The sequence below is a fragment of the Phascolarctos cinereus genome, unplaced genomic scaffold (assembly GCF_003287225.1).
Source record: "Phascolarctos cinereus isolate Bilbo 61053 unplaced genomic scaffold, phaCin_HiC Scaffold_4;HRSCAF=312, whole genome shotgun sequence".
In the NCBI taxonomy this organism is placed as follows: domain Eukaryota; kingdom Metazoa; phylum Chordata; class Mammalia; order Diprotodontia; family Phascolarctidae; genus Phascolarctos; species Phascolarctos cinereus.
The window spans coordinates 109,399,102-109,422,298 of NW_027555847.1; the positions used below are offsets into that span (position 1 = coordinate 109,399,102).

Here is a 23,197-nt window from a genome sequence, read left to right on the forward strand (position 1 = left end):
GTGACCTTGTGATCTTACCCTTTGTGAGCTTCCATTTTCTCTTCTGTAAAATAGAGATAATACTGCTAGCACTATTAATCCTCTTGTTATGAGGAAAGTACTTGAATTTTGTCTCCCTTTCACTCCCCCCCCCAAATAAAAATAAAGAAAAAGAAAACCCTTGCAACAAGTATGTATAGTCAAGCAAAACAGATTTGTAGACTGATCATGTCCAAAAATATAGGTCTCATTTTCATATTGAGACTATTATTTCTCTGTTATAAATTATAAATAAATTCATTTCAATTTTAAATATGCAACCTTCTTATGGGCATTGCCATCTTTTAGTCTTTGTATTTCCTAGGGCTTTGCATAGTATCTGGCACTTAGTGATGTTTATTGAATTTATTAAGTACCTATAGTGTTCCAGATGCTGTTTTAGGCATTGAGAATACAAAGAAAAAATGAAACAGCATTTACTCTTAAAGAACTTTAAAATGATGATGAGGAATAGAATCAGGAAAGCCGTTGTAAGAAATGGCACTTTAACTGAGCATTAGAGAAACTAGGGTTTTCTAGAGGTAAAGGGGAGTAGGGGAAGTGTTCCAGGAATAGGGGACAGCCTATGTATACAGAGACCAGCAAGAGGGCTAGCCTGGCCAAAGCATAGAGAGTATGAGAGAGAATGAAAAAATGCAGACTATAAATGCAGCAGGATAAATAGCTCATAGATAAAGAAAAGCAGTACATAATACTCTAAACATGATAGTAGGGGACAGTTTTTGTCCTCTCTTTGTACTGTGAGCCAGCAGTTTGTGCTCTAAATTTAAAGGTTATATTTTCTTATTTCCTTTCAAAAATCATACTTCCTCTTCATTCTCAGTCAGTGAGTGAACATGGACTAAGTGCCTGCTGTGTGATGGGTACTGTGCTCATGAGTGCTAGGGGTACAAAGAGAGGCAGAAGATGGCCCCTGCCCTCAAGGAGCTCCCAGTCAAAAGGGGGAGAGAGCAAGCAAGCAAACAAATATATACAGACAAGCTATGTACAGGATGAATAGAAAAGAATAAAAGACATAAGGAACTAGAATGAAGAGGAATTGGGGAAGGTTTCCTGTAGGAGATGGGTTTCAGTTGAGACTTGAAGGAAGCCTGGCTACTGGCTGCTAATGTAGCCAGAGTTGAGGAGGTAGAGCATTTCAGAGATGGAGGACAGCCAGAGAAAATACCCAGAGCTAAGAGACTGAGTGTTTTGTTTGTGGGACAGCCAGGAAGTCAGTATCCTGGATCAAAGAATACATGGTAAGGTATAAGAAGATTGGAAGGGTATAAGGTATAAGAAGGTGGGAGGGGGCTAATTGATAAAGGACTTTGAATGCTAAACAGAACATTTTATGTTTGATCCGGCAGGTGATAGGGAGCCGCTGGAGTTTATTTAATAAGGAGGGGAAGGAAAGGGCACCAAGTGACAGGAACCTGTGCTTTGGGAAAATAGCTTTGATGACTGAATGGAGAGTGGATTGGAGTAGGCAAGCCCACCAGCCGTAGTCCAGGCATGAGGTGGTGAGGGCCTACAGTGTCAGAGGAAAGTAGAGCGCATACTGGAGACATGATGCCGAGGTGAAATCAACAGGCCTTGGAAAGAGTTTGGATTTGTTTAGCAAGGAATTGAGAACAGCACCTAGATTGTAGGCCCGAGGACCGGGGGGTGGTGTTCCCCTGTATAGTGATAGGAGAGATGATCCGAGGGGGAGGATTCAGAGGGAAAGTTAACAAATTAGATTTTGGACATTTGAGTTTGAGATGTCTGAAAGGCAGTTGGAGGTCAGCAGAGAAATTAGGGAAGGATACATAACATACATTTGAGAATTGTTAGCCCAGAGATGGTAATTAAATCCATGGGAGCTGAGATCACCAGCGAAGTAGTTTAGAGGGAAAATTCATTGATTCACTGAGGTTTTGGAATTAACGAGTATGGCAGTGTTTGTGTTCAGTTTTTCACAGGCATACGTAAGCTTTTTACTTTAGAGTTAGCCTTCAAAGAAAAAGATGATTTCAGTGAAAATGCATTACCTTTGTACAATTGTAAGATTATATATAAAATGTAAATACAGTGTAAATAATGTAATATAAAGTTAATATATAGCAATAGAAATAGAATAAAATGTTCTTTCTTCATTAAGTCTTGGTTCCTGATATTGTTCAGTTTCCTATCTGCCATATGTAATACTTGTTTAATTAAATAAAAAAATATCACAGTAATTTTTTAAAATCAGAGACCAGAATCTAAAAGATCTAAAAATCTAAATCAAAAGTCATATGGTCCAACCTGTAGTTGACCAAGAATTCCTTCTGCAGCATCCCTGAAAATAATTGTCCGGCTTCTGCTTAAAGACTTCTCGTGACTAGGAACTCAGCTACTTGTAAAGGAAACCCATTCCATTTTTGGTCAACTTTAATTGTTATTGGGGTTTTCATCAGCTCCCAAACTGATATCTGTAAAATGCATATCTGATGATATCTGGCCACCCTTGCTAAGTAGCTTCCTATCACCTATAGGGTAGTTTACTTATCTAGGTAAGTGTTATGCTGCCCTCCTCCTCCAATAGAATTTAAGCTCCATAAGAATAGTCTGTTTCACTTTTTATTTTGTATACTAAGTATCTAGTTTAGTACCTGGTACATAGCAGATGCTTCTACTTACTTGTTTAATTGAATTGAACCTTTCTAAACATTAGTTTATCTGTAAAATGGAGATAATAAACTTGCCTACCTCACAGGCTGTTCTGAGGAATGGCTTTTTGTAAACTAAAGTGCTATAAAACTTTATTTGTTAATGATCTCCAAATTGCCAAATCAGATTCTTCTTTCATACTTCTCATCCTTCTTGACAGTTGTTCAGTATTTGACATCTTTTTTTATATCCCATCTTCTTTTACCTCCCAAACATGATACTTTTCTGATTCTTCTCCAGCTTCTCTGACCATTTTTCCTTTATCTCCCTCATTAACCCTTTTTTCCTTTAATTTTAGACATTCTCCAAAAGCTTTGTTATTTTCCTTCATTTCTTCTCTATCCAAATTCTCTATTTTAAATATTTCATCCATTCCCAGAGTTTTATTTATCAGCTGGTTGGCTAACTCTCAAGACTCTGCTCTTAACCTTACTCCTTAATCTATATAACGTACATTTGGAACTGCCTGCTGCATATCATTAAACTTAGCCCATCTCCAAAGTACTGATCATCTTCTCCCTGAAAATAACTTCTCCTCCTGATTTTCCTATTTATATGAATGAGTCACATCCTTCTAGTCACGTCAGGATCATTGCTAATTTCCTCCTCTTCCTTCTCCCTTCGCCACATCTAGTCAGTCATTAAGCCCTACCTAAGTGTGTTTGTCACCTAAATGTCATTCATCTGTTCCCTGCTTTTCCTTGTTAAAATTGTATGAAAAATAATGCTAAACTCTGTTAGTTAACTATGCCTGTGAGAACCTCAGCTACATGTATTACCAGGCTACAACCATGATGTTCACTTATTGGCATAATTATATACAAGTACAATAAAATCTCAGTTATTTGGAACCTTTAAGGAGTGTTGTTCCATGTAGCCCAATTTCCCAGATAACTGATGGTATTCCTTTAAGCATTAGATCTTGTGTTTTTATTATTTGGGATAAAAACCTTTATTAAAAATCATACATCTATCTGCCTTTTAAAATAGAATATATGTGGGGCAGCTAGGTGGCGCAGTGGATAGAGTACCGGCCCTGGAGTCAGGAGGACCTGAGTTCAAATTTGACCTCAGCCACATAATACTTCCTAGCTGTGTGACTCTGGGCAAGTCACTTAACCCCAATTGCCTCACTAAAAAAAAAAAATAGAATATACAAAACATAACTGAATATTTTCATAAACAATCGTTATGAATGTTTTACGTTATTATATTAGATTATCAGCTCCTTGAGAGCAGGGACTGTCTTTTGCCTCTTTCTGTATTCCCAACAATTAGTACAGTGGCTGGGACATAGTAGGCACTTAGTAAATGTTTATTGACTGACTAACATTGTTTATTGATTGACTGACTGTGTTATAGTACTCAGATACCTTTGTAGCCTATTTAGGTAGAACTATTTTATTCATCCTTTATTCAGCCACCAAAGTGATGTTCCTAAAGTACTCAGTCCCTTACTCAGTAAACTCTAGTGACTACCTGTTGCCTCCAGCATCGAATCCAAAATCCTCTTTTGGGTGTTCAGAGCCTTTCATAGCCTAATCATGTTCCATTCCCTCCCCTGTCTCCATTTCCAGCCTTCTTATATCTTACTCTGTGCACATGTTCATTCCAGTGACACTGTCCCCTTGGCTGTTGTACAAACAAGATGTTCTCAGCTCTCAGCTCTGGGCATTTTCTCTGGCCTTTCCCTATAAGCCTGCAATGCTCTCTCTCTTCATCTCTGCCTCCTGGCTTCCTTTAAGTCCCAAATAAAATCCCATCTTCTATAGAGAGCTTTTCCCAGTCTCTCAATTCTAGTTCCTTGTTTCTTTTCATTATTTCCTATTTATCCTGTATATAGTTTACTTCTACATATTTCTTTGTGTGTTTGTTTACCTCAGTGGAATGTAAGCTCCTTGAGGGCAGGGACTATCTTGCTTTTTTTATATCCCCTTAACATAGAGCCTTGCACATAGTAGATGCTTAATAAATGTTTAATGATTTCACTTATTGACTGTCCTTACTCATCATTCTTGCACTGTTGCACTGTTTTATTTTTATTTTTGTCTGCTTTAGAGTTTTTCATTTGTCTTCCATGGTCTCAGCTGCTATCAGTTTTCTTCTGTTATCATACCTGCCTATGTCAGCCTCATTTCCCACTTATAATTTTTTTTTCTTAATCTCTTGTACATTTAGAAGCCGGACTCCAAGTTTATTAGAATTATACATAAAGTATGAGTAAAATACTTGCTGATGTCTAAATATTCTATGAATAAGACACATGTACTGTGTGGTACATGTGAGCTCAAAGTCATTGTGCTTGTTACTTTCCTTTTACTTACAGATTATGTCAGCGTTAGCATACTTTAGGTTGTCAGGTTCCATTTAGGTAAGAGGGTACTAGTTACTATACTTAAGAAGAAACTAGCATCAGTTTGAGTTACAGCCTTCAAGACTCACATCCTATAATGTGTTGCAGATATCTCGATACTCTAAAACTTAGCTAGTTACTCTTAATTAGTTTGTTGGTGATTATCAGGGTATGTTTATTATCTAAGTCCCTGAATGTGGTTGACCACATGGCAGGTACATATTTCAATTAGACCAGCTATTTTCAACCTTTTTGGTCTCAGGATCTCTTGACACTTTTAAAAAAGTATTGAGGACCCCAAAGACCTCTTATATCTTTTGATATTCAGTATATTAGAAATTCAAAGTGATAGACTTTAAAATTATTCATTCATTTAAAATCGTAAACCCATCACGTTAACATTTTTATGAAAAATAACTATTTTCCAAAACAAAACAAATTTAGCGAGATTGGTTTGTTTTACATGTTTTTGCAAATCACTTTAAATGTGTGCCTTAATAGAAGACTAGATTCTTATCAGCTTCTGAATCCAGTGCATTGTTATTTTAGTTGAAATAAGTAAAGAAATCCAGCCTCACACAAATAAGTAGGTGGATAAAAGAGGAGTATTTTAATATTCAAATAATGTATTAGTATTATTGTGAAAATAGTTTTGACCTCAAAGACCTCACTTTGAGAACTACAGAACTAGACTTTTTTTTTTGCTCATGTCAAAAACTTAAAGTTTTTGTATTGGGGAGTCATTAAAATGTATCCTTTTTACAACATAAACAGCTAATTGAATGACTCAGTCAAATTGGCCAGTCAGGGTTCTACCTTCCCAAAATTTCCCATTATAGTAGTTGTTTTCTATATTACAATTTTATCACTCTCTTGTGATATGGAATGGCATAAAATTAAAAAAGAAACAACATTCCAAGCTACAGGCCTTAAAATTCATCCTCATTTCCTAAAAGTATTATTTGACCTCATTACACTTTATCCCTTGGCTCCAGAATTTGACATTTAACCCAACACCCCCATTTTACAGATAAGGAAACTTTAGACTGTGAACTCTTTGAGAGCAGGGATATCTTTCTTTGTATCTCTGTGCTTAGCACAGTGCCTAACACATAGTATGCACTTAATAAATGCTTATGTACTGACAGAGGTTCAGAGAAGTTAATGATTTATCCCTGTTCACAGTGGTTGTGGCAAAGCTAGAAATAGAACCTTGGTCTCCAAGTATGAAGCCATTTCTTTAACAATACTCTGATTCAATGCTGGAGGAGATGAAGAAAATTTGGGACATTACTGCATTGTTGGTAGAGTTGTGAACTAGTCTAGCCATTCTGGAGAGCAGTTTTGGATCTATGCCCACAGGACAATAAAACTGCATACACTTTGATCCAGAAATATCACTATATAAATCACTATGTCTGTATCCCAAAAAGATCAAAGAAAAGGGAAAAGAACCTATTTGTACAAAAATATTTATAACAGGTTTTTGTGGTGGCAATTATTAGAAATCAAGGGGATGCCCATCATTTGAGAAATAGGTGATGGAATATACTGTTGTTCTATAAGAAATGACAAGGAGGATGCTTTCAGAAAACTTGGGAAGACTAATGTAAAGTGAAATGAGCAGAACCAGGAGAACATTGTATGAAGTAATAGCAATATTGTAAGGATGATCAGCTGTGAAAGACTTAGCTGCTCTGATTAAGACAGTAATCCTAGACCTGTGATGAAAAATGATATCCACTTTCAGAGGGAGAAGTGATAAATTCTAAATGCAGATTGAAGCATACTTTAAAATTTTTCTTTATTTTTATTATTTCAATTTGTCTTTTCTTTTACAATATGGCTAATATGGAAATATGTTCTGTATGACTTCATATGTATAATCAATATAAAATTGTTTGCCTTCTCAAGAGGGTGTGGCAGCAAAGAGAGAATTTGGGACTAAAATTTTTTTTTAATAATTGTTAAAATGTTTACATGTAATTGGGAAATATTTAGCAATATAATTTTAAAAAATATACTGATTCTCTCTTGGTGTGTGCTGATAATGTATTAACTATGAGAAGCTAAGTATCTTAGAACTTTTTTTTTTGCAGTTAATTCCATTTTATTAGTTAGTATACTTGCCTCTTATAAAGAGCTTCTGAAAGTTAAAGGTCTTTTTATGAGTACTGTATTAGAAGGAGATAGAGGGGGGAATTATCCTTACAACTGCATAGAAAAACTTGAGTTTTGTATTGTGACCTCGTGTATTGTTGCTGAATTGTGTTATTCTGCAAAATTTGGTTGGAGAGTCCACATTATACCAAGTCTTAAACACATTAGTTGTAGAAGCATTCCCACTGTAGAGTAAATGAAGGAGAATTAGAAAGAATACATCTGAATTTTAAATACATTATTTTATCATTTTAAAAGAATGATATTATTGCTGGAATATTTAAATGTAATTATTACAGAGGATATAGTGACAAAGAATGGAGTAAGGGAAATATACTTTGCTTTACCAAAGAAGTTTGTAGTAGCAGTTAATGAAATAAAATAACTCTTTAAGCCATAAAAATTACTGTAAAGGATAATTATATTTTATTTAAATATTTTTAAATTACCTGTTATCATAGTTCATCTGGCTAATTATAGACCCACTGCCAATACAGATTAATTTGCATACCTAGAATGTGATATCTATTTACTCCTAGAGGGAACTTTTTTCCAAATATTTATTAGAACTACCTGATGGCACAGAACAAAATGTATTATAACTCCATGATAATAAATTTCAGGTAGGAGTAAGATATATTCTATATCAAAATTGACTGTCATATTATCAGTGTTATATAACTCTGAGATTGACCAATTATTGAATAGATGTTTGAGGAGTTTTTTGTTTCATTTTATTAAGATTTTTACTGTTAACTATCTCTTTATAATTTTATTTACAATTTCTCTTTTAAAATGCAGCTATAGTATTTCTCAAATTATACCTACTTATTATTTTCCATAGAAAGCACATTTTATTCCTATAATTTTAGAACAATATTCAGAGAGGAAATTTAGTAAGAGATTATACCTTAATAATGTAAGATTTAGAAATGTCTTAAGTCTTTTTATGTGGCTATTTGATTGTAATCATATTTTATTAGTTATGTTCTTTAAATAAATTCACATTGAATAGGTAGCATTTAAAAAATCTTTGGACCTGCATTTAATTGGTTTAAGTCTCTCAATTTTTTTAAAGGTAACAAAAACATAATATATATAGTGGATAAAAAAAAAAACTTTTTCGTATATGAGTACTTTGTAATTTTACTTTTCAAAATTTCTTATAGGATACAACATCTATTGAAAAGATGTCAAATTGTTGTGAAGAAATGTGAGTATAAAAGTTTCCATCTTTAAAAATTTAAAGGACTAGCAGTTTGAAAATGTGCACGTGGAGATAAAATGACAGCTTTTTCTTGCTGCCCTGCCTGAGGTCTGAGCTAGAGAAGCATATCTCTAGCCCTCCAGTTGTGATATTTTTTAATACAGAGTAAATACTGATGATTTTTGTTCTTTATCTAACCAAAGTAAGCTAAATTATTTTGTCCCCAAAGTACATCAAAAGACAGTTGCTACTGTGTTGTTGACATGCATTCTGTTAATCGTGAGATTCTCCTCTGCTTCAAAAGTTGCCCTCGGTTGATTGACGACCCAGATACAATATCTGGTATCTAGAGTTAAGTCTCAGCTGCATGCCATAATGAAAGAAAAGCTGTATTTGTGATGCTGGGACACAATTCATCAGAGTCCAGTAATGGATCCCCAGCCAACCTGCATTGTTTTAGCTGACTGAAGTGCACCATGGGAGTGCTGTCTTTCACTAATAATGCTGTCTTCTGTAGATCGAGGCCCCGAAAGCCATGGCAGCAGACCTTCTCAGAAGTTTTTGGCACTCGTTGGAAGATCCTGTGGTTCATTCCTTTCAGGCAGAGGCAACCACTGAGAGTTCCCTACCATTTTGCCAATCACGTCTAAACAGATGGATGGTGGGCACAGATGGGTCCTCCATGCTGGAAATGCGTTACAGGTTTTATGATAATAGAACTATGACAGTCTTCAAGTCAATTAAAATCCACCCACCAATCTTAGGCATCATAATGTGCCCCAGGCTTTATTTTAATAGTGATCTTGATCCTGTTGTGGGACTGATACAAGATCTATATTTAAGTTTTAAAGCGTGTTTACTTTCACATTAGCTTTCCACAGGGATTTCTTTAAACTCATTTGTTGTTAAACTCAAAAGGTAATGATTGAGATGAAATTGTACACAGTTTTTTTTTTAGTATAAGCTATTAGTAACTTTATTTTGTGCAAAATCACAGATGTTTACTTAAATTCTGTATTTTCAAACCGTATGACCAGATCTGAACTTCTTCAGGGTTTTCTTTTTAAACAGACCTTCTATGCAGATTTTCTTTTCTGATGTAATTGTAAATCGTTAATGCCTCCTTTTTCTTTATACTGCATGATATTAACCATACAGCAAAGCCCTGAAAACAGGCAGTGTATTTTATAAGAAGCAAATTTCTTCCTAATGGTCTCCTCCATATTTTTCCTACTTCCTTCCCCAAAAAAAAGTCTTTTAAAGGAAAGACTTAAGATTCTCATCTTTTAAGCAGAGCATTTCAAGAAAAGAAAAAAAATAACCTACACATTTTTACTACTGAGATTATCACTCTTATGTTGATAAAAGATGTTTAGGGCAAAGACCCAAAGGAAATATGTGACTAATACGTATATTTTCCTGTTTTCCACTGAGATTTGTTTTCTTTATTTGTTTCTAATAATTTATAATAATTTCATTTCTACCTTTTCTCACATTAGGATTCATACATTTGAAAAGTCCATTTGATTTTAATATATAATATATAGTATATAGAGGAATATATGTGTGTAAAAATAGACTCCAACTTTTATCTTCTGATAGAACTAGAATTGCTTTTTGAGTGTTTATATTTAAGAATATTGACCAGTGGAATATTTTAAGGTATTCTTTTATACACTTACTGTTGTTACAGATAAGTAACCAATTTCTGGTGTCAGTAAATGAAATTGAAATTTAGTTTTTATTGGCCGACTGAATTAGGGCTTAAATATTATTTTGTTGTTATTGGGGTCCCTTTTTATTGGCAATGGCTACTGTTATGAGATGGCCTTAAATCGTTAGGGAAATTTAATTGTTTGCAAATTTATATTAGCCTTTTTGATTTTACCAAACTAAAATGGGATCATAATGATGGTATTTTTGGAAGATAGAGAATACGTGGGTAAATGGGCAGCATGTTTTGAGGAGTTCATCTATTTTATTATAGCATTCAGAACTTTTAAAAAATCACATTTTACTTACAGAGTAAATTGGAGGTTTTTGGCATTTTCCACCTGTTTACCTTCTAATATGTTAGTTTTTTGCTTTCTCTTATCTTACTGTTCAGGTAATCACATCTGGGAAATAATGAAACAGAAATTTGGCATAGCCTGGAAATTTTATTATAGACATTGTTTTGAGATATTGTATATAACCTTTAAAAATATTCTGTAGTAATAGAGTAAGAGCCCAAGAAATATTGGCATCATGTTTTCATGGTCTGAATATAGTGTTTTAAAAAAACTTAAATATTTAATAGCAGCAAGTGAACGTATTTATTGGTGCTGACAGGGTACATAGTTTAATATAAAAAATAACCTTGTTGCTCCTGGCCAAGTGCTAAGATATCACTTACAAGAACTATTTAAATACAAAATTCTTGTGAAACCAGGCACATAATCAGGATTCTCTACATCTTATATGCTAAACAAATTTTACCTGATTGATAATTGGACACTTGGAGATGTGAAGCCAGTTCTAGGCAATACATAAATGTCAGTAAAACAGATCTTTGTAAGCCAGGACCATAAGGAAGCAATAGGTCCTCTTGGAGAGCTCACAAATATAGGAAGTAGGTTATGTTTGTACCTTGTACACTGAAGGGAGCCACCCAGGAAGATGCCTAGGAGAGAGCTACCATTCCTACTTCTATATTAAAGTGAAGAAGCCAAAGCATCACTGCCTTCTCAAAGGACAAGGGCTTGGGCTGGTTGGGTTTGGGACTCAGAGTAGAGAAGATAAGCATTGCATTATGTTCTAGAATAGAATTCAAAGCGCGAAATGGAAGACCTCTCACTCTTTCCTCCTTCTTCCCTGTTCTTCTGTCTATATAACTACACTACCCTGGCCTTACACTATCTCTGCCAGACCCATGGAACACAAATCCAAGGACCAGGCAAGGGATTATATTATTTATTTCAGTGACAGATACATTGCATATCAATATATGTATATTTTACATATATACACATAAAGAATACATGCAAATGCTATAGTTTTCAGCATTCCCAAATTATCCAATTAGCACACATTTATCCTGTGATTCTTGATATTCATCTATTAGAGAAAATAACTTGAACGGTCTCCAAGGTAGAGCACAAACTCTGATGTTCTCTATGCGCCCTCTCTTGGCTAACTGTTGAAATTAAATTTATTGACAAGAGATTTATTGTTTTGCTTTGGTTGTGACAACTAAGAAACCAAATCTTTTCAGTGATGGAAAATTAAATTTTAACAAAAGTACATAAGGAAAACATAAAGTCTTTAAAAAATGAATGTGTGTATGTATATGTCAGTTTCCAGTTCATAAGTTATTATGTCTCATTTAAATATATTTTATATTATTATTTAGTAAATTTTCATTATAAATTTTCAGTTAATATTACATGGGCACAATCATGATTTTTCTTTTTGAGCTACATGGATAATCTATTCATTAATTTTGTTTGATAAATCTATTTGAGTTAAAGATGAATACTGACGCTGCAGTTAAATTGTTAAGTATAGGCATTCAATGCTTTAAAAATATTTAAAGAATTTTTTTAAATCTCTTTTTAAAAGGCTACATATGTCTAATAAGAGTTTATTTTGTTTTTCAGTTTTGTCTTTTCATTGAGCATCTCAGTCCATTTAATACCTTTATCTTTAGTATTCAATTAATTTATTGTGAGCTTTATATAAATATTGAAACAATAAATATGTTGAGAACTGAAAAGAATTACTGACAGTGGAAAAGATATGATGCCATTAGTATTGTGGCTGATAGACTCTGCATGTTGCATAAAAGTAATTCTTTAGAAATACCTCATTTTTTATTAAATAGAATGTGTCAAAGGAGGTACTAGCCACAGAAAAGTCATTGGGGTTGTGGAAAATAAAGTCTTTACCTTTTTCCAGTGTTCTAAAAATTGGAAACCACGCCTCCTGAGGAACAAAACTTATCTTTGTTTTTTACTTGCAAACAGATTTACTTATGTAAGATATAGTGCTTAGCTTAGCATTTACATATTTATATGGAACTTCACTGAAGTATTCATGGTATGTTATGTCTCAAGTTTAGTTTAAAAATACTTAGAAACCAGCATTCTGTTATGAGAAATCTGTTATTTTGCCTAAGAATTACGCAGGAAAAAATTTATTTTGGTAGACATAAAGAATTTAAAATTTCAATTAAATCTTTAATCGTTATTTTTCTGCAGAAAGCTTCGTTTACTTTAAAAAGTAACAGGTATTGAGTATGAACAGAATTTCAATATTTTTAACTTAGTAAGTTGTTTTGTGGCAGAGTTAAATTTAATGCCTTTAAAATGCCATGTCAATGATGACTTAGTGATGGCATGTTAATTACAACTTATATTTGTTAAACTTTTCCAGGTCACTTTTACACAGATTACTAGTTTTCACAAGCTATGTATTTGTCGACTCCATTATTTCTGAATGAGGATCATGAGCTTTTGTCTGACTGCTTTCCTAGGTAGAAAGAATAAACTACTTTAAATAATGGTGGTATAAACAAATTTTAGGTATGCCATTGCTTTTGCATGTATAGGTGTTGAGATTTTACTCTGTATCAGTGATTAAAAATATATGTTGTTACAGAGGATAATACGGCATTAATATTAATTAGCAACATTACTGATCTCTCTGGGATTTTTTTTCCTTCTTTTTCTTGGCTTTCTCTGTGTTTGCTGTGTGACCAAGTTACCAGGCTCACTTTATTGAGCCATAGCTTGTGTAGGTTTGAAACATCCGTTTGAGAATTGATTTATAGTTAGAATTTACTTAGAATTTTAGTGCTTAGGAACATCACATAAAACACTTATAGACATAATCATCATTTGTTTACAGTTAGATTTTTACCTGGCTTTCTGTGAGCTTTCTATTTTTCGTGTATAAGATATTGGCACTTTGAAAAATAATACCTTAAGTATTAGCAGCTGTGTACATATGTTATATTTTTACTTTTTGGTATCCTTTAACCATTTTACTACATGATAATGTACGTACTTTTTAAAGGCTTATGTTTGTCCTGTTGAATTCCAGAGTCCATCTTCAATTTGCTAAATTGTATTTTCTCTTCTAATTAGCCATTTTCAGAACACCACCAAGGTGTTCTACAGAAATATCTGAGAAGGGAGCAGGATTAATTTTCTAGAATCATTGTGATCATTAATTGGTTGCACTACATACCTCACTCAATATTGGCATCTCTGTTTCCAGTGAAGTGGCTGTCTATTTAGCATAGTTCTGCCTGGAAAGGGCCTGTTTCCTCAGACATCTGCCTTTTATCATCCTCTAGAACACAAATGCATCATGACATTTAAGGCGCAAAATTTGTTACTTTTATCTAGTCTTCAGATGTTGTAATATAGTGAGCTAGCAGTTATCTGTGCTAATTTGGATCAGGAATAGCACTGATATAAGTGTACAGAATATTTCAGTCTTTTTAGCAGTCAGTTTTAACTGCCTGTTCCATCAAGTCTTTTACCGTTGCTGTGAACAAGTGACAAAATTTCATGACTTCTTTCTGTACCTTTCCACCACATAGAGAGGAAGAGCTAATGAGTAATGAATATTCTCCCCCAAAAGAGGGGTAGCAGGGTTGGAGGAATCAACAGTAAGGAAGATGAAAAGTTTATGTCTCTAATAATCAGCTTCTCAGTAACAGGCTTGTCTGTACTGTTTTCTGTTTCACCAGAGAATTTAGTAATTTTACTCACTATGGAATTCCTTTCAGTTATCCTTCTGTAACATACTAAAATTAGGAATTACCAAGCCAAATATATATATATTTACCATTGTGTGGCACTTCAGTAATATATTCAAGAAAAGGCCTTCCACTAGTGCTTTTTCATCACTGAGCTGGATAGACTTGCTGCTGATACCTACTTGACTGTCAAAGTTCTTATTGCATGTGAACTCCTTCATTTTGGTTAAATTTAATGTGAGGAATTTTTGTTGTTGTTTCTTTCCAGCTGGATCAGGTATCTTTTAGAAATTGTTTTATACTAGACTGTATATATTGTAGTGCTGTGTTTCTTTACATGAATTGTGAGGAATAAAAATAATGTGAATTTTCAAGCTATTTTAACAGAGAAGAATTTAGTAGCTTCCACAAAGGAAACAGTGAGACTGTTTCCCAAATGCCAGGGGTCCAGCTTATATCCTGGTTTAGATACTTTTTCTGATCATTCTAATGAACTCAAAAAGCCCTTGTCTCTTGTTCTGGCAGAGGTAGAGTCACCGGGTTAGAAACATTGTGATTATTGCTTACATTTTTTTTCTCTAGATACTCAGTACCTCAAAATCCCTTTTCCCTTTGGTATGTTGTAGTTACATTGTATGACGTCAGGGCTGTGGTTATGAGAATTACTGAACATTCTGGGAGAGGCTTGATTTATTGGTAATTTTATACAAATTAACATATGGAAAAATAACGTTTTTGTGTCTTGGTTTACTCTGAATAAATGCAGGGTTTTGTTTGTAGACTTGTAAAGTGAAATCAATGCATACTTCTGAATCCCAAGCATTATATATTTGCCAGTATGCTTTGTGTATTATTTTAACCTGATGGTACTCGAAGTCTCCCAACCTCAACCACTTAAGAGAGATCCTGGTGCTACTCGCTTGGTGTTGTGCATCTGATATTTCTAGCTCCTGCGCCAAAGAGTTGAAATGTTTTGTTGTTGCAGACTGAAGGATTTTTCCCCCTGTGTGAAGTGACGAAAATATGTATTTAATTTTATAAAAATTGAATTTAATGTCAGATCGGTTTCTATTAACAGATCCTAATTTATACTCATTGTGGCATTGGCATAATAAATTTTAAATAGCTCTTCTTTGTATTTTTCCCCAATCACGCCTGATAGTGATATATGTTTTTGAATTTAATTTGATTATTCTAATGTAAATTTACTACCTTACAAAGTAATTTAACAAATGGCTTTTAAAATAGTAGAAGCTTTTCATAAGAGTTATACTTCGCTTTTGTGTATATGAAGAACTTAATTTTTATGAAAAGAATCATACCCTAGCAGACCTCTATTAAATTATGATGGAACAGTGTTGTGTCATCCAAAGTTTTACCTATCCATAGTTGAAGGTCACTTTGAAGTTGTACCATTTGCTTTGCTATTAAGGAGAAAAATTAACTTATACTCTAAAAAAAAAAAGGCTCATGTTTCCCTTAGAGGTACCCAGGATGTGTGCCTTGAGTTAAAACAAATATGGCACATGAATTCATTTTTTACACAGGATATAAATTTGGGAATGGTTATTTATTTTACAAATGGATTTACAGTGGAGTTCTAAGTGTACTGCTTTCCAACCTGTGTCCTCCCTGGCCTTGCTATGTGAAAAAGGAGTTCTGTGCAGAAAAAAAAAATAGGGTCACTGAAGCTGCAGTTAACTGACCACCTCATCCCTGAAAGAGGGGCAGAGCCATGGGTAAAGATGGTGGAGAGGACCCTTGGCTAGGAGCTCACGGTAGTCTGAGCGAGACTTTACTGGCTTGAAGGGGAATGGGGCCATGTGTGAGCCATGATCCAGAGATCCCCAGTGTTCCATCCTACTCCAGCATACTTCAGGTATCAAAGTGGAAACCTATGCTCCATAACAGTGTTCCCAGTATGACTTAATCCTGTTTTCCCTGACTTTATCACCTGCCCCCCTCCCCAAGACCATAGTGCCCAGCATTTATTGTTTCTGTATGAAAGGTTTCTGGGGCCAAATTATTTCAGAAAGCAAAACCTTCATATACTGAAAGATAAGATTAGTTTTATAAAAATTAGATGATACATAAATTTCTGGAACACATTTGTAGCATAAAAAAGAGATATATTGTAAATTAAACAAAGATGACATTCTTTACTCTTCATCCAGGATAAGTCATTACTTGAACAGGACAAGTGCCCATTTTTTATAACATTATTCTCCTTATTTTCTTTTTTCTCTGTTTTCTTCATACAACCAATTAGTCTCTTAAAAATTTCAGCTGAAATGCTAAATCATTCAGAGAAGGTTATCACTGTTAATGTTAATAAACTAGACAGTCAAATTTAATTACTGTTTTACATTGTCCTTGGTTAAAATTAATCTTTGCTAAATATCTGTATGGTATGTGGTATTGCCATGATTTTCCCAGATACCTACATGGAAGTATCTAGTCATGGATTGGAAATACAAACAGAACCTGTGAATTAGAAGCATTTTAATAGAATCTTGACATCAAGATACATGCAGCAAAATTCTAGCACAAAGTAAGAGCAAGCAACTTCTCCAGGTTGCAGTGTTATGTAGAATGTGTTGCCACTATGTTAATTCCAAGTCAGGTGATTTATTTCTGAATTGTTTGATGTGCCCTGGGTGAGTGTGAGGATTTGGGCTAACGTTGAGCACTGCAGCAGAAATTGCTCCATAATAAGGTAGGGGAAAAAGGACATTCCCAGACTTTAGCCAAGGGTAGGTTAAATGAGTAGAGAGATGCAGTAGGACCAAATTGAAACATCATAACAAAGGTACTGCGACTCATGCAGAGTTAATTTAAGGCATAAGAAGAATGGTCTCTGTCATGGGGCGGAATAGATAGGCCAGTTTATTTGACCATGCCCTATGCCTTTAGAATTTGTCATTTCTTTCTAAATTCTTAATGCCCTATGCCAATCAAATGTGGTTGGGAATTTTTAGTGATAAGGCCAAATCTGTGCTGCTATGAAATACAGAAAATGTACGTCCACTCATAGTGTGTGCATATTCCTGAGACCATGTTTTAACCTTTTCTATTTTCTAAGTGTCATACAAAAGTCCTGTTGCTTTAAATCCCTAAAAAAAATAATTTACCAGTCTTATATAAAACACTTTGTAATACATTTGATTGTAAATTTGTGTATTGTTTCGCTGCTTTGTTGTTATTATTATAACATGACTGTTATAGGGCATTGTACAACAAAAGTCTGTGCTGGCAATTACTTATAATGCTGATGAACAAGGGAGAGACCTGGTCAGAGACTGAGACCTGGTCAGAGACTGAGAAGCAGGGAGAGGTGGAAGAGAAGAAGGAAAATGGAAGAATCTACCTGAGACTTACTTGTTTAAATAAGCAGTCTGCACTGGTTCTTTAAGAGAAAAAGCAAAATATATATCTACCTTATGAAAAATGATTTTTGTATTTTGTTTTTGTTTTATTCATGTAATATTTCTATTTTTCTTTACAGATTATTTTAATTTAAATTGTGAAATTTTTACTTCTATTGAAATGTATTATGTATTGTATTTTTAGAAATATTATTTTTAAATAAATATTTTTAAAAACAAAAGTTGCAGGGTTTTTCCATTTATTTAAATCAGCCTATAGTCTACATTGTAGTGCTGTGTGTCTGATGTTTGCTGTTTGCTTTTTATACCCATGGCACTACCTTCTGAGGGTAATTATTAACCAGGAGGCGTAGAATTCTGTTGGACCCGTGAGCCATTAATACCATTAGCCCTGTGGGGAAATAATTTCTGAAAAAAATACTTAGCCAGCCCCAAATTGGGAAATGTACTAGGTGATGGAAAAAGAAAATACCAATAAAAACACATTTTTGCAAAGCCAATCCAAAGAATTCGAGAGAAACTAAACCTCTATATACAGACTTGAAATCAATGAAAATTATACCTGAGCCTATATATACTTCCATGAAGGTCCCCTGTAGGGCCTATTGCTTCAGTATCTTCATCTCAAGGGCAAAACAGAAGAGCAGTGTGGAAAAGTTCAAAACTTAACCTTTAAGTCCTGAAAAACCAATCAAGTATTTGTACTGAAAATAAATCTTTTTTTTTTTTTGGTGAGGCAATAGGGGTTAAGTGACTTGCCTAGGGTCACACAGCTAGTAAGTGTTATGTGTTTGAGGCCAGATTTGAACTCTGGTCCTCCTGACTTCAGGACCGGTGCTCTATCCACTGCACCACCTAGCTGCCCCTGAAAGTAAATCTTAAAACATCACCTTTTTGTGCAAAAGACAGGGTCACATTTTAATTTAAATTTCTTTAAGACTTTATGAAGTCTTTAACAAAAGATTAACTACTTTACAATTTTATTTCCCATTCTTTGTTATGAGTACTTATATAATATGGTTGTGTTCTCTCTTCTTTTTTTCCAAATCCATTCTCCACATAGTTGCCAAATATAATCTTTGTATGAAACAAGCCTGATCTTCTCAGCTTTCCCCAAAGCTTTAAGGGCTTCTCCCCATTGATTATAAAATACAACGTAATTTTCTCAGTCTTTAAGATTAACTTCCACAATTTGGTCCCATCCCACCTTTCCACTTTTATTCCACTGCCCTTTATGCAACACTTACGTTCCCATCAAAGAGGCAGTTTGGTGATGCAGTGGACAGAGCACTCAGCTTGGAGTCAGAGGAAGACCCGAGTTCAAATTAAGCTCAGACATTTACTGTATTTCACCGCAAAATTGTTGCCACCGCACAATTGTTACACCCTGTTTTTTCCAGTCCAAAAACTGATTTATAACCATTCATCACGTAATTGTTGCATGGTATAATTCTGTTTATTATGCTGCTTAAAAGATAAACAGAGAAGCAGTGTATTCACCAGTGGCATATGGATATGCATTTATCTCATGCATTGTGAGCCACGCGCCTAGAATTCTCAGCGCACATGCATTGTCAGTATTCACTTTTGACATATGTGCATGAGTATTCTGTGTATCCTAATCTTAACCAAAAACAGTTTAGTAATAAATGATTCTTGAGTAATACTGGCACAATTTTTTAGACACTTTCACATAATGGTCGACCCCACTTTTTTGCAAAAAATTTGGCATAAAATCTGTGATGATTATGCAGTGAAATACAGTACTATCTGATCCTTGGCAAGTCACTTCACTTCTTCACCTCAGTTGTCTCTACTGTAAAATGGGGATAATTATAGTTCTTCTCTCCCAGGATTGTTGTATCAAGTGAGGTAATATTGGTAAAGTGTTTGTCACAGTGCCCAGCATGTAGCAGTTACTATATATATATATATATATATATATATATATATATATATATATATATATATACATATATATATGTGTATATATATATGTATATATATATACGTGTATATATATATGTATATATATATGTATATATATATACGTGTATATATATATATATGTATATATATATATATAATGGCCCAATTTGAAGAGAAGGGAAAGGGAAGAGAATGAGTATATATATATAATATATATATATAATATATATATATATATATATATATATATATATATATATATATATATATATATATATATATATATATACTCATTCTCTTCCCTTTCCCTTCTCTTCAAATTGGGCCATTAGTTCACTAAACAAGATATTCATTTTCTGCCATCATCCCCATACCTGGAATGTACTGCCTCCTCATCTGTAGATCCTTTTTGAAATTTTAACTTCAAGGTTCAACTCAGGTGCCATCTCCTCCACGAAGCTTTCCCTGATGCCTCTTGTTATCATTGTTCTGTCAGTCAAATTAACTTGCATAACACTCATCAGTCTATAATCAGAGAGGTTCCCAAAGTGGGTGATACTGACCCTGGACGGCGCTGGAACGATCCAGGGGGGTGGTAGTAGCCTCAGATGCAATTGCGAGGCATACCTAACCTTACCCCAGGGGGGTACTGAGTAAAAGGGTGGTGGGCCACGTAAGTTTGGAAATCTCTGGTACATGTTATATCCCATACCTCCAGTAGAATAAACATTCCTTGAAAGGAGGAGCTCTATTATTTCTGTCTTGACTCTAGAGCTCATCATCTAGAATACAGTAGGTACTTAATAAATATTGAATTCTTTCAGTACAGATAAGTTTGATGACTTTTTTTTTGTAGTCAGCTTATGGAGTACTACCCAAATTGTCTTTACAATCTAAGCTCTTTAAGAATTTGTTTAGAAAACAATCTTCAAGAAATTGTTTTATTCCTATGTCATTGTATCCTCAGCACCTCGCCAGGGCTAAGTGCATAGTAGGTGCTTAATGCTTGTTGACTGATCATCATTTTTATTGGAAAGTAATATCCTGCCTGCTAAGTTATGGTTTACTTTGGTTACTCAAAGTAATTTTTAAAAAATGCCACCTAAACTTTGTATCTCTTTTAAAATTTCCTTCTTTTCTCTCCTATGTGGCCTTGACTTACAATTATGGTTTTTTGGCCAGAGGTGTGAAGGGGCCATTAAGGTTGTACTTGTATATGTGTGTGTGTGTGTGTGTGTGTGTGTGTGTATAATATGTGTATATGTATATATGTCATAGTTGCAATACATGTAATTTATGTATGTATATATAATTCATATGTGGTGGATAGGTGTGTGTGTATGTGTAGGTGCATGTGCATATATGTATACACACATGAATATGTACAAGATAAATACAATATATGTATATGTCAGGGTATAGGTATATATCTCCATACACGCATTTCTATGTATATATGCAGCAATCCAATATACATGTGTGTGTATAGTGTCTGCACATGGATATATATGTATATGTGTGTGTATATAATGTCTATACATGGCTATATAAGTATATAGATGTAGATGTCTATATGCCTATATACCCATATGCACATATAATGTATAAAACACACGTAAATACTATGTACTGTTTATGTAGGTATGGAGCTATAGATGTATAGATTTTTATATCTATATCTCTATACATATATATACCCCCCACATATAGACACTACATTTACAGAGAGAGAGAGTGAGAGATCTATATACATATGCACCCACATATTTTTGTTGTTCAGTTGTTCAGTCATGTGCAACTCTTTGTGACCCCATAGACTGTAAGTATGCCAGGCCCTTCTATCCTCCAGTATCTCCCAAAGGCTGTCCAAGCTTATGTTAGTGGCTTCCATGACACATCCATCTCATCCTCTGCCATCCTCTTCTCCTTTTGCCTTCAATCTTTCCCAACATCAGGGTCTTTTCCAATGAGTCCCATCCTCTCATTATGTGGCCAAAGTAATTAAGCTTCAGTTTCAGTTTTTGACCTTTCAATGAAGTCTGAATGAATTTAAGTATAGACCCACATGTATATTGCATATATACATGATACATCTACATATACACACAAATACATATCATCAGCATCATAGAAGTAGAATTTCAAGCTCACGTGGTAACGGAAGTGAATGTATATTGAAAAGAAAAGGAGTCACGTAGATGGTTAGGGGACAAAGGAGAAATAGGATGGGAGGAAGAAAAGCACAGTGAAAAGAATACATAGGTTTTGATTCTGGTTGAGCTACTTATTTATCTGTGTCCCTTCTAGCTCAAAATCTGATAGCCCTATGTCCTCAAACTTTCTAAAACAAACAAAACCACACCAAAGTGTTGTGAAAGTGGCATTGATTTCTTATATAAATGTGTTAAGTCAACTTGTGAAATTACTTTCAGTACTAATTTTTTTTTATTCTCAAGGAAAAACGTATTTTTAAAATCTAGAATTGTAGCAAATCTGTTTAATTTGGCTCAGTTATTTGACACAAGGAAGGAGTTGAGTAGAGGCTTATGTAATTTGAAATAATGTGTATGTTACTGTATTTTTAAAAAAATTTTTAAAAGCTCCTTTAAAGATTTATTGGGTTGTTTAGCTTTTATGTGAGGAGACAAAAACTGAAAATCCATGCTAGTGCTATGAGCCTACAAATTCATTTGAGAAGCTGCCAGATACTGCAGATGAGCAAATGCATACAAACGCTGCTGTAGGCTGACCAATTACCCATATGAGCAGCAATTATATTAGTGTGTGAGGGCAATTGGAGGGAAAATTGGACCCTGTGGACATCCAGCTGAGTAAACAGGGCTAAGGAAGGATGGAGGATGTGTGTTAGTTTGAATAAAATACATTTAAGCTAATTAAAAAAAAACAGACCAGAACTTGTATCAGTCACAGCACATTCTTTGTGTGTCCTCTAGTCTCACAATATTTTTCTCATTAGACTTCTCAGAACAGAAAAAAAAAACCCTTTTGCTTAAAGATGAGGCATATAAACTACCACGTACATTGTATTGCAAAAAGCCTCAAACAGAGTAGGAAATACTGAACTATGTTGAATAGACAAATTGAAATAGACAGGTGCAACTAAAGTAATAAAATGAGCTTTCCAACTTTCAGCGTCTGCTTGGTATGATACATAAATATGTATCCAGGTCTGGATGACATGCATTTTTAATACCAACAAAACCAATTCCAGTCTTTAAATAAGGAAAGCTATTATTCTTTAAAATATCATTGTTCTCTAGCACTAACCTCTGCTGATTCTTGGCAAAAGTAGTGAGTGGCTCCATTGAGAATTTGAGATAATATTAGGTTTCATAGTTCCATTCTGACACCATGGATGGATAATCTTTGATGAATTAGTGATGACCATTTCTAGTTAATGAGACATGTTCTTCTATAAAATGTATAAGCTATGTGCCAAGTGCACTCACAATTCTATTTAGCAGGTTCATATTTTACTGACTGGTAAAATGACCAATCCTGAAACTTCTTTGTTTCTTTGTTGCTTTTAGGATAGAGGTTTGAGTGATCTCTTAGGTGCTCTAAAAATATTTGAAATAGACTCACAATGTAAAAAATGAAGCAAAAAGTAAAAGCATTTTAATGACTCCATCCAATGTGGAGTGATTAAATATTATGGCATAGCCTATAGGTGGGCATTATGA

At 34.2% G+C, this 23,197-nt stretch overlaps 1 protein-coding gene across 1 annotated transcript in view; it reads left to right on the forward strand.

The window, feature by feature from the left end:
* The window catches only part of ZDHHC21 (zDHHC palmitoyltransferase 21), a 59,955-nt gene extending 47,263 nt beyond the window's left edge, over positions 1–12,692 (forward strand). The window contains exons 9-10 of the mRNA XM_020969756.2: positions 8,395–8,438; positions 8,950–12,692. Coding sequence (XP_020825415.1) covers positions 8,395–8,438; positions 8,950–9,082 — 177 coding nt within the window. The 3' untranslated portion in view covers positions 9,083–12,692. The remainder of the gene's footprint in view (positions 1–8,394; positions 8,439–8,949) is intronic.
* Positions 12,693–23,197: the final 10,505 nt, after the last annotated feature.